The sequence below is a fragment of the Harpia harpyja genome, chromosome 19 (genome assembly GCF_026419915.1).
Source record: "Harpia harpyja isolate bHarHar1 chromosome 19, bHarHar1 primary haplotype, whole genome shotgun sequence".
Taxonomy (NCBI): domain Eukaryota; kingdom Metazoa; phylum Chordata; class Aves; order Accipitriformes; family Accipitridae; genus Harpia; species Harpia harpyja.
Genome location: NC_068958.1, coordinates 3132456 through 3147936, shown reverse-complemented (window position 1 = coordinate 3147936; position 15481 = coordinate 3132456). Strand labels below are relative to the sequence as shown.

The 15481-nt window shown below is 43.6% G+C and overlaps 1 protein-coding gene across 5 annotated transcripts in view; it reads left to right on the top strand.

The window, feature by feature from the left end:
- The first annotated feature begins 4063 nt into the window (after positions 1 to 4063).
- CAMSAP1 (calmodulin regulated spectrin associated protein 1) overlaps positions 4064 to 15481 on the top strand; it is a 28726-nt gene continuing 17308 nt past the window's right edge. For 2 of the 5 annotated variants that reach the window (XM_052814913.1, XM_052814914.1), the window contains exons 1-4: positions 4577 to 4702; positions 5239 to 5401; positions 14822 to 15084; positions 15277 to 15438. In XM_052814913.1, the coding sequence (XP_052670873.1) occupies positions 4640 to 4702; positions 5239 to 5401; positions 14822 to 15084; positions 15277 to 15438 (651 nt within the window). In that variant the 5' untranslated portion in view covers positions 4577 to 4639. Of the gene's footprint in view, positions 4328 to 4575; positions 4703 to 5238; positions 5402 to 14821; positions 15085 to 15276; positions 15439 to 15481 lie in introns of those variants that run through there. The other 3 variants (XM_052814915.1, XM_052814912.1, XM_052814916.1) reach the window with 3 other exon arrangements.

Below are 15481 nucleotides of genomic sequence, written 5' to 3'. Positions count from 1 at the left end.
CATCTTCCCAGGTAGAGCCACCCACCTTGACACGCTGTTGAAGAGGAGGGGTGGATTAGCAAGCGCTCCCCCAGCAATGCTAACGAGCAGCCCCGGCAGCGGGCAGCTCGGTCCTGCAAGGTGTGGGTTATAAACCAGCCGGAGGGAAGAGGAGCGCAGTATGCACCAGACCAGAGTGGTTTCTTCTTGTTTGCTCCGTGGCCGTGCTGCCTAGAGCAAAGCCACCCGTACAGTGTTTATGCTGTGGGACTGGGGTATGGTAAATCTTACCTGATTGTGGGCAGCGTTTGAGGAGCTGGTGGAGGGAAAGGCTTTCTCTCCTGCTAATAACTGTTCTTTTCCTGGGGAGGGGAAGAAAGGAAGTCAAAGATGGGAAATCGCCACTTTGGAAAGTGTGGTGAGGCCTCATGGAGGGAAGTAAACGAAGCAGAAATCAGGCTACCCAGTGTGCCAAAATTCCCAAGCCATAGACCCTCGCCCTGCTTTTTTGCTGATTTTAGCACTAAGAGCATTATGTGATGGGTAGAGACATCGCATGGAGTCCTCCCTTTCCATAAATAGCTACAGGGAGACAGTGAAGCATGGGCTTCATGCAGTCTCCGGCAGATGATACGCGTTTTCCTTCAACTGAAGGTGCTTTTTTGTAATGCTGAGGGAGAATCCCAATTCCTGGCTGGCCTTTCCAACTGGAAGGTGCTGGTTTGTGCCTCTGACGGGTCAGCTCTCGCTTTCTCTACATACCCAGCAGGTATCTCCATCCTACATGATCCCAGTGCACAGCACATTTATATTTCTACAGACTATACATTTTTTTACAATATCAATTTAGATCTGATGTCCTTGGGATGACAAGGGACTGGCGTCCTTGTTCTACACGTAGTCTCCCATACTGATAAACGAAACGTGGTGGAAAAAACCAAAATCGCAGGCTTTCTTCCAGTACGGCAGAAAACAAGCACGTGGGTTCAGCTTTGTTACACGTACTAGGTGTTGTGTTTGAATATGCTAATTTCTTAAAGGTAGGGCCTCCAGAGTTCTGCTGGAAGACAAGTTGCGCAGTATTTGTCAGTTCACATGTACACCCACTCTGAATGGTTAAGGAATCCAGGAGACTAACAGGAAAATTATTTCTTATAGAAAAGCAATGTATTAACATTTTCCAGAAGCAAAGCCTTGAAGCATGTTTAGTAGTAGAGTACAGGAAAAAAACAAGTGGTACACAAATTAAAGATGAATTTGCTGCTACTGAATATAGGAGAGTCGTTTATTTTCTCATGGAAAAAGCAAACAGGTTTAGCAATCCACTGATGACCCTCCCATTTTAAATGCAGGCTTTTTATCCCCAGGACAATTTTGAGGATGCTGATGCGGGATGGTGCCGAGTTCTTGACAAACCGCTTCATCATCACCTACAAAGTTTCCCGAAACACCAATTTCAGCTTCCACTTAAGGGCACACAAATGCCCTAAGTAGCAGAGTTTCAGGGTATTGCCATAGAGGAAGAAGTGGCAGCACACTTCACATCCGACTGGAGGACAGCGATACATAAGCGCCGATCTGGAGGATAGCGCTGTGTGTGTGAAAGGGGTAGAACAAGAGGTAATTCTAAGGTCAGGATCCTACATGCAGCAGAAGCCTGTAAAAGGAGAGCATTCTCCTTACCGCTAGACTTCCCCCTGTGCTTTTTCTCCACAGTGTTCATTTTCTTGAGGCAAACTTTTCCACTTTTTTATCCGGAGAGTTTCGGGGGTCTGGGTAATACTGGCTTGGCTTTGCAGAGGTAGTCTGCCACCCTCTTAGAACATATTTCTAAGTGCTTCTGATAAGTTTAACAACTGGATCCATTCTTTACCTCTAGCAAAAATACATCGGAGGAAAAAGCAGGTCAGTTTTCTCCCAGTTGCACCTTTACCCTCGCATACCAGTCACCTGCTCTAAGAGTCAAAGGGCCATTCTGTTTCTGCAGTCCATTTAATGCACGACCCACTACATAAATGAAAACATTCTTCTTGAGTTTAAGGGGATTTGGATTGGGCCTTAATGCTTAATCTAAAAACAAGAGCAGCTTGTTATAGTGATAACGTCACAAAACAACAGCCTGTAAAAACTGTATTGCAAACCTAACTCTTCGAACAGAGATTATAAAACAACTAGCATGTTGTTTGTAAAGGATATCTACTTTAATTGCATACAGCCTTGCAATATGGAAGAGTGATAGAGGCTGGAATAACCTTTGAACGCCAGATTGTATTTCCTGATGACACAGAATGCCCTCCGCTTGCACTTTGAAAAGATATAGGGAAATGTTGAATCTTAAGACAGACCCAAATTAATCTTTAATGATTTTGAAACATTTATGTAATCTACCAGTTACATGCAGCAAAAAATAATTTATGAGAATCATAACAAAGAAAATTAGGTAGAATAAGGTCAATCTGCTATCACTGTTGTGCAGCTAAACTTATAATCACATTTTCAGTAGCTGGATATTAAGATAATTCATCTATCCAGCACGGGCATTAAAGGCTTGAACCTCTAGTCACTTAATCACGTAGCTTCACTTTTGAGATGAGCCCTGAAACTCACTTGTCAAGCGAGTTAATCTGCAGGGTCTGGTTCTGATCACAAACGCAGTGCGCAGCACAGAGTGGGATGAACCCCGGAGGCTCTCCGTGCGAGCAGCAGGACACCAGCCTCTGGACCTCTGGACAGCGGCTGGTAGACAACGGTGTCTAACGGGCACCCAGCAGCATGGCCTGAGGGTGATTTTGATAGTCTAACTGCACCCAGCAAAGAACAACAATCAACATACTATACCTGTCAAACGTTTCTTGCTGTTATCTATGGAACATGGCAAAAACCCGGTGAAGAAATTCTCTATTTGCTAAGAAATACGCAAGATGCATACGCCCGGCTTCTGCCTGAAAACCTTTGGCATCCTTCGATCATCAGCAGGTACTAACACATCAAGTCTTGGGGGAAATTATTTGCAATAACTTGAGGAAAAGTATCACTGATTATCAACCAATGTTTTGTCAGGTGTGGCTGGCAGCAGAGAGAGATCTCGACCCTTCACGCGATCAAGCAAACGTCTGATTTCACTGCAGCAGAATTTATTGCGTACCTAAAGGTTTCCACGGCTAGCGATTTGCAGTCAAGAGACAAAGTTTCTCGGGCACTCCCGTGCTTCCCTGCGCGCCGACGGAAGCCCAAGTGAAGATGACAACGGGTTGCGAAGGGGCTGCCGGCGAGAGGAGGGGAACAACGGGCTGGCGGCGGCGGAGCTCGGCCCCACGCCGCTCACCCCAAACCCCCGTCCCGCAGTCCTGCCCGCCCGCTGCTTCCCCAAACCCCTGCAAGCGGGTTACGAGGACCGCGACCCGCCTGACAGGACGGAGGGCGAAGCCGCCCCAGCCGCTCTCATGGTTCACCCCGCTTTTAACCAGAAAGGCTCCTTCTCCGTCACCGTCACCGTGGATCCCCGTGCTCGGAAAGCGGAGCCGGGGCCACGAAGCCGCAGCACGGGGTCACCACCCGTGGAGGCGGCTGGACTCCCTCCCTCCCTCCCTCCCAAGGCGGGAGAGGCGGACTCTGCGGCCTGACCAGGCCCGGCAGTCGTCCTCTGAGGATGGGAGGGCTCACCCGACCACCGGCAGCTCCCCGTGACCCACGGGACAGGGGCTCCCACGGACACCGGGACTGCGTCCTGCCCTGCCCGGGCCGTGAGGCGGCCCGCCGGGGGGGGGGGGGGGTGTGTGAAGAGACTCCCCGCGCCGCGCGCGGGCCGGTTCCCCGTTGCCCCGGCAACGGTTGCCTAGCGAGGGCCGCAGGCGGCCCGACTCTCGGCGCCTGCGCATTGGCTCCCCCTCCTGCTCACCGCCCGCCGGCCCCCGAGGCCTGGCGGGGAGCGCGCGCGCGGGAGGGACGGAGGGAGGGGTGGGGCCCCGCCTCTTTTCCCGCCGAGCGCGCGCCGCCCCGGCCTAGGCCCGGGAGAGGAGGAGGACGGAGAGAGGAGGAGGAGGGGGGTGGGGGGAAGCGAGGGAGCGCGCGCGCGCGCGCCCGCGCGCGAGGCGGGCGCATGCGCGCGCAGCGCGGTCCCGAGCGTTGGCAGCCCCGGCCCGACGGCGGCGGCGGCGGCTCCCTCCTCCCTCCTGCACCGGCGGCGGCCCCGGCCCGCCGAGCCTCTTCCTCTCCCCCCCCCCCCCCCTCCCCGCCGCCTCTCGGCGAGCCGCCGGGGCCTCGGGCGCGCTGTGAGGCGGTGCCCTCCTCCTCCTCCTCCCCCCCAACCTCCTCCGCCCCGGGGATGAGGCAGCGGTAGCGCGGAAAGGTGAGGCGGCGGGGCCTGTAGGCCGCGGGCGGGCGGGCGTGAGGTGAGGGGGGGGGGGGGGGAGCGGCGGCGGGGGCTCGGCGGCTCCCGAGTGCGGAGCAGCCTCCCCGGCGGCGGGTGGGCTGCGCCCCTCTCCCTCCTCCTCCTTCTCCTCCTCCTCCTCCTCCTCCTCCTCCCGGGTGGGGGCGGGGATGCGGGCTGGGCCGCGGCGGGGAGGGGGAGCCGCCGTGTGTGTCCCCCCCACCCCCCGCCTTTGCCCTCCTCCGGCGCGGCGAGGCTTCCCGCCGCCCGGCGGGGGCGAGCGGTGCGGGGATGGGGGTGCGAGCGAGAAACCTCTGCTGCTTCTCCCGGGCGAGGCGAGGGAAGGAGCCCCAGGTGCTGCCCGGGGCCTTGCCCCGGCCCCGGCCCCTGCCCCCGGCGCGGCCCCGCGGGGCGGGGGCGGTGCGGGGAGCGCGGCGGGGGGGGGATGGCCGCGGTACCTGCCCGCATTGTTCGGCTGCCAGGCGGCAGGGGGGGTGGGGGGTGCGCTGGGAGGGTGGAGAGGGAGCGCCCCAGCCTTTCTTTATTCCAGCGGTCGGGCAGGTGATGGGGCTGCTCCTTTCTTCTGTCGCTAACGCCAGCTGGTAGCCTCGGCAAAGGGTTTTTTTCCGTGAGCAAAGCCCTGTCTTCCCTACAAAGGGATGCTCGCTCTGGGCTCGGATGTCTTTTGATTTCCGAGTGGATTTTAAATTGCTAAATAAGCCCTTCCGAGGAAAATCCTGAAGGATGTCGGGCCTGTGGCGTTCAGCCCGCCGTATTGTGCCTGGTGTAACGCACGATGCGTTCGGCCGGCCTCTCTCCTGCGCGGTTTTAAAAATGCGAGGGGAGCGATTGCTTGTGTGAAAGTCCGCTGCCTTTTGTTTTTGTTTTAGATGGTGGATGTTGATGTTTGTGCCGGTGGAGATAGTACCAGAAGAAAAATGGATGCCCTGACAGATAGTGCAGTTGAGATTGTCCCTTTGGAGCTCTATGATTCAGCCAGAGCAAAAATAGCTGCTAATCTACAATGGATCTGTGCTAAAGCCTACGGAATAGGTAAGATCGCTTTTCTCAGGAAGTCATTCTTGATTTTGTTCTTGCTTTTTCGGTCTCCCCTGCCATTCCAGAAGTAATTAAATTGGGCTTGACTCACCTTTGTTTTAAATATCAGTGATATGACAGTCTGTTCTCTTGCAATATTACATGTTTCCTGGTACCTTCGACAGGAATAATGGAACTGCAAGAGATGCCCTGAATCAGCAAACCTAATGGTGAACACTCACAGATTGTGCTTGTGAAGAATGCATACCTCAAAATGTTTAAATCCTCATGTTAGCTAAGTAGACTTGCTTCCACAGAACTGTATGTCACTACTTGCAGGCCCCGAGTCCCTCCAGGCTGTGAAGGCTTTAGTGTGTTTCCTGGTCTAGTCATCTTGGCCAAGGGATGCTAGGACCTTGACGCCCTTTGTACACTCAGTTAGGACTTTTTTTCTGTCAGATCGTGTTGTTGGTTTCAAAACGAACTAAAAAGCAATGCATTTATGATCAGCAACATTCTTTTATGTAAAAGAAATGTCGAATGAGCAGGTACGGTTTGTCTGGGTTCTGTGACATTAAACAGCAAGTTGTAGGTGGTAGAGGAGTTCTTTTTCTCATGTTGTCATAAACCTGTACAGTCAAACATGGAAAAATAAAGATTCTTGGAGTATCGTTTGTACAGTATTTTCCTGACATCTATTGAAATTTGCTTTTTTTGTTTTGAATTAGATCTATCTGTCTGTTCTGAATTATTGTTACTAGATACATCCTGACTTTAAGTAGCTTCATTACGGAGAAATATGATAGAATATTTGTGGGCTTTGTGTGTCCAGAACAAAACACATAATAAAAATGTGTACAGAATCTTGTTTTGGAAAATGAGGTAGCCCTGTTAATCTTAAGTCTAATTCACCAAACTCATAATATGCTTAATGGATTAGCACTAGCTTACTTTGTGACAAGGCTGAAGAAAAGCAGTCCATTCCTGCAGTTAAATATTAATCCTTGTTGGAATATTTTTCTGAATTATTTTCCTTTTTTAATATTTCCAGCTCTTTCAGTGTTCTCATCATCTTAACGATTGGGGGAAACCAGAAAATCATGGGTTTATAATGTTTAATATTAGTTAAGGTATTTTCATTACAAGCAACAAGAGGCAAAAATAACCCCTTTATCAGATGACGTTTAAAAAATGTGGGAGTTTTGGGACGGTGTTAGTATGTTAGTAGAACATTGATAACTTAAAAGAACTGAACAGGCATTTCCTCATGTAAATATTTTTCACTTGCTGGAATTGTTTGTGATGTTTCCTGAAGACTTTTTAGTGATCAGAGATAAAATGGGTATTCCAGACATGGAGACGCACTATTTATATTATGACTTTGTTTCGAAAGAAAGCTAATCCCAAATTAGAATCGACTGGCATGGATCCTGTGCTGCAGAGAAAGCTTTGTGGCCTCGTGTTTCTTGGTGTAGTGTCTTCTGGGGCTCCAGAACTCAGGGTTGTGCCTGTACATCTTGGATCAGTTAACTGGTTAACAGCAAGTCTGTTTATGCACTTGACAACACAGGCTTACATTGAATAAGTGTTTGGCTTTCTTTTGACTAAAAGCTAAAAAGAAAGCCACCTTTCATAATGACAATGATGTGATCTCTAGCGTAGAGAAGGTTGTAGCAGTGTTTGCCAGTTTTTCTACTTGTATTTAGGCTTGTTCAGATTACATTTTAATAGAAATTAAATGCCGTGAACAGTAGGAAGAAATATTTTTTGCTGGGGCTTTTGGTGTTGCGTTGTCGGTTAGATCCAGCGAGTAAGGTTTTTTGTGTGTATCTTTGCAGGACCATGGCCCATGGAAATTTAGTTTGATTTTTGAAATGGCTCCTGCAAGGCATTGTCACATAGTAACCCTTACGTCAGGAACAGCATTGCAAAATACCTAGAAATTTATAAGCCTCTTTAATTCATAGAGAGATGGGTTTAGAAAGGTTTCCTATGTGATTATCGTTTTGAATAATATTTGAACGTAAGATATTACCTCTCTCTCAGGCTTATGTTTTTGTTTTAAGATACTGGATATTGTTCAGTGAGTCTTGGGCAGCTACCAAGCAATTGTGAATTTGTTATATAAAATCTCACTAGGCAGGTGAAAGTTTTGGGGGGCTTTTTAGACTTAGTTCTGGTCAATTTGGTGGAAAAAAAATGCTTCTCTGTTTATAAGGTTAAAACACTGTCTTATGTTCTAAAGTAATTCTTATCTGATAGGGTTTCCATAACTGCCTTCAAGTGGCTAAGTAAGGAGTGGTTTTCTGAAATGTTAGGTTTGGAACTGATGTAAACGAATTGACATAATTTTGTGCCTTAATCTTTCAAGTGCTGGTGCGTATCCTGGATTTCATTTTCATCTGAGTAAGGCTAAGCTCGTGCTGAAGTGTGGGAATGGTCAAGAGCAGAAATTTGATTCTAGTGTAGACTGTTGCTAAAAGTCATTCATCACTGCAGGTTTTACCTGAAACTGGATTTTCTATTTGCTGTTACAGGATATTTGAATTCTCCATGTCTAAGCTGGCATCTAGGTAGAAAAATTCTTCATCTTTTCTTTTTTTTCTCAAGGACAAATTACTGAGAGCATGCATGACACATAATTTGGAGTTGAAGTCCTCATTTGGGTTTTGTTTCATTTGATGATGCATTCCTCCTTTTTTCCCTTCTGGCCATGAAAAGAGAGAATTTTGGTAGCCAAACAACCGAGGACAGCTACTTTCTCTCTTCAAATACTGCTAGTGAGACAACCCCTCTTCTTGCATAGGAATTGGGCTGTCTGGCTTATTTCTGGAAGCCCATAGCCCCTTCTGTCTGTCTGTGGTGGCTGCCTGGTTGTCACAGGTGGACTCCAGAGGGAGGTCTTACAACTGTTTGTCTGAATTCCAGAAGACAGAGAGGAAGGATGTTGTGAAGGAAGGTGTTTCCCTGTTCAGTGTCGTCCGTCACCCCAAATAAATCTGGGAGTACTGACAAGGATCGCTCTAAAAGTCTGTGTGCAAACATCTGGAAACCTTCTGTACACTTGAAAGATTATAAAGTCCATTTAGCTGAGACAGTAGTTTGAGGGAATGGAATTTGATTAGAACAGAATTATCTTTTTCATCAGCAAACTTTGATTAGAACCAAATGTGCGCTTTAAGGAATTCTACTAGCAGTGTGAAAATACAATTCATAACATTTAAGTGGCCGAGAAGCAAGGGTGCCATTGAGTTTGTGGAACTTAAGTTCACGGGAGGTGAGTGTGGGAGGTTTAGAGAGGCTTGGCAAGCTGTCCGTGGGAGAGATCACTTTTTCACAGTCGGTGGAATGAACCAGATTGCCAAGCAGTAACAGGGCCACGCGCTGCACAAAGCCGAGCGGAGGGAAGTGGACCTGGTCCTTCAGCGCCACTGTCGCCTCGGGCTCTGAGCAGCAGCGGTCAGAATGGAACACAACTAGTACGTTTTCATTTGGTACCACTTGGGAAAAGAGACAATGACAATGAAAAATTGTGATTTCTCAGCAGATCTAGTTAGTACAGCATGAATTTATGTGTAGAAACTATGTTTTCCACCATCACGGTTATAATGTTAAAATTTAGATATGGAAGGAGTATATGGAAGTTTTTCAGCATTGCAGCTTGCTGTGAGCAAGTGGGTTGTTTGCAACCCTTTCCGTAACAAATGTTGTTGCTTCTTTAAAACAGTTTGTAAAATTCGGATTTTTCAGAACGAACTTGCTGCGTTTTACTTATTTACTAGGGCTAGGAGCTTTACATCGTTTCCAGACTTAATGCTAACATTAGCCTGAGACCTTTGGCAAGATACAGGCAGGAAAGCCAAGGAGTAATGTAATGCATTGTAGGGGAAATGCAAGTTGTGGCTTTTTTTGGTCTTTGAAGTACTTAGTACTTACCTGTTAAATAAGGTTTTACAGTACTGTAATAGCTACCCACAGTTACCGGTTGGTAGAGGCAGTGCGAGCAAGTTTCCTGGGCTAAATTGCCTAAATTCCTGGGTTCCCTACTTCTAGTCTTTGTCAGCTTTCTTCCCAGGTCCATAGTAAAAATATTTTTAAGCAAGCTGTTGTGTTTTGCAAATATTCAATAGTTAAACATTTGTTTCTTTAATGATGCCCATTTCATAAACACTAAATATTACTTGTGTGAAGTTTACAGGGGTGAAGAATTCCGTAATTATTATTTTGTCTCTTCTGCTTCATCCAGGTTTGTGGCTTTATGCTTGATCAAAAGATATGATAATGAGAGTGCGGTCACTCTCACCAGCAGTATACAAAGTCTTTAGCTTGTTTTTTTTCTGCCTGTTGTATGTAAATTTTCAGGTGTAGTGTTATAGATCACTTACGGAGTTTATAATACAGTTCTGTGATGAAAACCAACAAAGAATGTTTTTATTATAATGCAGGTGGTCTTAGTTGCTGAGAACGTGTAGCTTCTGCTCATGATCTGCAGCTTAGAGGACATCCATACAGTACTAAATAATTCTGTGAACAGATACTGATACTAATGAAATCCCACTCAGAATTTGAATATGCTTCGTTCTGTTTACCATGATGCTTTGGCTCTCTTTCCATGTGAAACCAGTTCTTCATGCTTCTGGAGGTAAAATAAGATCTGGGGTGTATCCACTTCTCCAGTTCAAGGGATAAGTCAAATTTGTACAGATTGCTGTATTTTTCTTTATCAAATCATAATCAGGTAGTCGTCTTTGAACAGGGTTTTGTAAGTGAGATGATAAAGAAATGGTCCCTACCCTAAAGCGAAGAGAGTCTGGTAATGATTGTCTCTCTGACGGTTGTTAAAAGTGAAATTATTTTTGTAATCCTGTAAACTATGTTGTACGCAATGATTTATGCTTGGAACTGACAGGTTTTTTGAGAGATTAGAACTCATTGATATGATGGAACGGACCAGAAGAATTGCTTCGTGAGAAATTATGGCGGTTTATTTTTGAGTCCATCTCTTATAAAAATAGCTGGTAGAGATATCTCTTCTAGTAGGCTCAGTAGGGCAAGAACACTTAAAAGTTTATGCTGCTGAAACTTGGAAAAAATATGTTATTACTTTGTTTTTATAAGTGTGGGAAACAGCAACAATGAGCATTTTTGCTCTATAGTAAGCGGACTGCATGCAACTAAGTAACGTGGTATAAAATTTACCTAAAATCCACGTGTGAAAGGGATCTGGTCAACTCCAATTTTGAGTGTAGCATGGTAAATTCTTCAACAATTCTTGGCAGAAAACTTAGGACAAACTGAATTAATGATTTATGCCTTCACAGATCTGATTATCAGGTTATGTGCCATTGTTTTTAAGTTACTATAAAAACACTGGTAGTTTTTAAGCTTTATGTCTTTCGAGCACCTCAGTTTGCCTAAAAATGGCAACTGTACAGCTTGTGTTGAAGTTGATGCTAACATTTTCCTGGGGTAACAACTTAGAAAGCACATTAGGAAAAGCAGAAGGTATTTGCAAGCTTTTCGATAACATGCAGTAGTAACTTAAAAGTGGCTTCCTTTTGGAATTACGATGGTATTGGAGACCTTTGCATAAGCAAAAAAAAGGACATGGTTTAATTGGTTTTGGTTTACTTTGGTACAATTAGTTAAACTTCTCGAGCAGAAATTTTTGTAGCTATGGCTTAGAAGTTAATTGCTCAGAAGTTAATTTTTCATGTTGATTTTTCCGAATTCCATAGCATAAATGTGTAAAAATACAAGTTTTAATGGATGGAATTTTTCTAACATCTAAGTTCAGTTATAGGTCATGAAAGTAAGGTGTTGAAAAAGGTGCTTATAGAAACTGGGACTTGAAAAGACTGGGACATTTTCTTCAAAAAGAGCATTGACATTCTGTAGTGAGGCAAGCAAAAAACATATGACATGTTTGGAGTTTGCCAGATCCATAAAAACTGGGGAGAAACGCTATCCGTAATACCAGTGCCTACTTGTGTACCCATAGGGTGTTATTTAAATTCGTGTTAGGTTAACTCTGATGGTGTGTAATTGGTCTAAAACTGATAACGTATTTCTGAAATTTTTGGCAATGTGGTGATTTTGACACTTTTAAGGGGGTGTTGGGGAATGAGCAGAGCTGGGTGCTGCAAGTGTTTCATGTGGCATTACACTACAGATAAGAATAATTAGCAAAGATGTGAAAGAGAAGATAGGTTCCTTACATTGCACTTTCAGATGCAGAATTCAAATATTGAAGATATCTCACAATTAGAGCACTTTTTTTGTCGGTGGCTGTCTAGGAAGGCTATGTTACCCTGTTTGAGGTAATTGCATTGTGTATAGGACATCCACAACTATGATATTTGGAAGTTTCTCAACTCAGAATTACATACTTATATAGCATCCTTTTTGCATTACAGTTTTCCCTGCCATTTATTTCTTACTTATTTGTGGCTGCCATGTGGCTAGTATGATTATGTCCAGTGTGAAATAAATTAGAATTAATAGTAAAGTTAATATTACTGCTCTCGAGCTTTGATGTGGTTTTTATATCTTAAAATTTCTGTGGGCCTTTAGTCAGGACATCAGGTTAGTTACAAAACTGTTCCTTTCTGTCACAGATAGGCAAATTTAGCTGGCAGAAGTGTTGTATACACTAATGTAGGAAATAAAACTGGACAAGTGTTTACAGTGAAATAAATTGCACTTATGGGAGGATTAATGTTTAAGAATAACTTCTTATGATAGTATCCAAATTATTAATGCTCATACTAGAAGTTATTGCCTTGTGGAAAAGGGACCTGAAGAAAATGCAAAGAGAGCTGTCTGTCTGCTGATGCAGTGGGCTGCATGGATAGCTGGGCAGCTGATGTGTTGGAGGAGGTTCAGGGTTCTTTGTCCAGCCATTACTCACAGCGCAGTTTCAGACAGTCACCTCGGTTACCCTGCTCCACCGGGCTCTGTGGAGCTGGTGGAGGGCAGATGTTCCTACTAAAACCCTCGTCTAAGTACTTCAGGTTTCAGACACTTTGAATTTGCATTTTTTTTGTTTTAAAAAAGCCTTCAAAACTTGGAGTGGTGCTAATGCTCTTACCAGAAATGTACTTCTTCGTGGATATTTTATGAGCTAGTATTCTATTATTTCCTTTCACAAATAACTTTAGTAAAAAGTAATTTATCTTTGATTGTTAAAGGGGTAGCTGCTTGTAATGAAGCTAAAATATTGAATTATGTGAACTGCTTTACGTTTTGATTTTTGGATCTTTCCCCAGTCTTTAGAAATGGAAGTTCTAGTTCTCTTTTTGGAAATGGCAATGAACATTAAATGGAATTAGCTTCCAACAGCCTTTGATTTTAGGTCAGGTTGACTAATGTTAAGGAGATTAAAAATATTTGAATTTATTATCTATTTCATTAAAAATGGACACCAACGTTAACAAATACTACTACAGAACCAGTGGGGTTTTATTGTGTCTTTTCTAACCATCTTCAGTATATAGTCCATATATCACAGCATTCAATGTCACATAAAGGAAAAATAGTGATCTTAATTTTTAAAAACTTCAAAAAGCTTTCCATTTTGAAAAACAGGGGCAGTACTGTGTGACTGAGTAGCTGTTACAGCTGTTACGATAACACTGGTTTACTACTCACATTTAAGTGAGTTGTGCTCCTGGCTCATGTAATTGATAACATTCTGTTTCAGTTTCTCTTCTTTATGAACATTAAGTGCTCTGCAGTATACAAATACTGTGTGGCTTATTTTGCAGTTCAAAGATACGCTATGGGTAGGAGGTTTTTTGAATGGGGAAATTTAATTATTCTGGAAATGAGCTGAATGAAAAGTAAATATGCTGTCAAAGTAATAATTCTTTTAAGTGTAGATGTACGTATTTAAAATGAACTATTGAAGTGACTTCGGGAGAAGATCTTCGGAGTGACTGGATAGCATAAGATAGGATTTTATATTTCAAAATTATGAAATGTCAGGCTTCTATTAAGAAAACACACTTGAGGCTCTCGTTACTGCTAGGCTATTATAAAGATCAATAGCTTCTAGTCTGATTACTGAATATGAGTAGAAGTATTTATTTGGGGATATATCTATTTTTAACTTGTTTTGTGTTTTCAGTGATATCAAACTATTGCTTACAACAGCATTTCCTTCCACTTTCAACTGTTGTAATCAGTTGACATTTGCCTTGTGTTGTAGTGTTACAACCTTTAACACTGGCAGTACCTCAGCTAGCAAGGTATGGATTTGCAATGTCTTAGATGTGTTGAGAGTGATCAGAGTGTTAGTTGTTGTTAGTGCCTTTCTTTCCTGCCAGCTATGAAGTTGTGCTGATTAGTAGCAAAAGTGTAAGTCTTTATGAGGGTTGGGAACTGGTGGGGAAGAAGTGGTGTGTGAGGACCAAGTCTTCTGTGTTGTTAATTTTGACTTGCATGTAAATTACTATACTCAGAATCTGTGTTCAGTTTGATAGAATTCTAAGACAACTTGTGGAAATTGTGCCATTACAAAAGAAGTTAATTTTAGACTTGGTTTAAAATTCATGTTGAATCCAAATCCAAGCGGAATGGTTTTGCTTCATAGGCTTTAATTTTTTTTAAAGGCTGAAAAGCTGCAATAGTTTTTGCTTCAATGTGCTTGTTGTCAAAAAAATAGAAAATCAGCTCACTGGAGACTCAATTGTTTTGCAAACTGTTTATAAAATACTCGATATTTTAGTCAGATATTTCAATCTTTCTATGAACTTTGGCAGTTTAGGACCAAGAAATAGGTGGCTTAGTTTTCTTTTTCAATTTGAGAATGTTTGGCTAGTCCCTCTTAGTGACTGAGCATTGCAATTATTTCATTGCTGTGCACAGGTGTTTTGGGATATTGCTTGAAGTAGCTGTAAATTTTGCTTTGAAGATATATAAGCTTTGCCCATCTGATACACAGAGCATTTTAGCCTGTGATCTAAGTAAATGATTTATAATTCTAAATAGAATTTAAAAACTAATAATATGCACCAATCAGTAGAGGTGGTAGCATATCATTCTGATTAAGCTGGGTCTTCTTCAAGGAAACAGCTAGAGGCGTGTAGAAGACAGTGGGACTTTTGTCCGTGTTGAAGTGCTTTCGTGAAAGGTACTCCAATATCTTGAGAAAGCTGACTGGTAATGTATAGGAATTTTACTGAAGTATGTATATGGCAGGAGCCAATTATATACACTTTACTGAATTAAAGTTTAAGCATGAAGACCTATTGAAAACCAGTTGCAATATGAAACTGCAGACTTAATTACATTCAGTATTTTTTGTGCTTGATTTTTTTGTTGTTGTTGTTCTTTCATATGCTGTCTTTGAATTAAAGTAAAAATGTTTCCTTTTGTTTATAACCGATGCCACTTCCTGGTGCCACTTGCTGAAAATTTTCTTCATTGTTTCAGATAATGTCCCAGAGGAGCTGAAGGACCCATTTTACATAGATCAGTATGAGCAAGAACATATTAAACCACCCGTCATCAAGCTGCTGCTGTCCAGCGAGCTGTACTGCCGTGTCTGTAGCCTCATTCTGAAGGGGGATCAGGTGGCTGCTCTGCAGGGACACCAGTCAGTCATCCAGGCTCTGTCTCGAAAAGGGATTTACGTCATGGAGAGTGATGATACACCTGTGTCTGAATCTGATCTGGGCTGTGCACCAATCAAAATGGTTAGCTTAATTAAATCCACCTAATGATCTTCTTTTTATTTAACACTATTTAAAATAGTGAATGGAATGAAGAGCTCTTAATTTCTAGGTCGCTAACCTCAGGAATTTTTCATTTTAAATACAGTTAGAATATGTAATTTTTTTTTTCTTAAAGGATTTTATTTTTCAGTCCTTATTGTTTTCTTCTTTTAGAGTTCTCATATGGCCATGATTGATGCTCTAATGATGGCCTATACTGTAGAAATGATCAGCATTGAAAAGGTGGTTGCTAGTGTCAAGCGTTTTTCTACATTCAGTGCCTCGAAAGAACTGCCCTATGATTTGGAGGATGCAATGGTTTTCTGGATTAATAAGGTAAAATTTCCTTTGAGAAAAGTCTGCCTGTTTCTTATTGTCA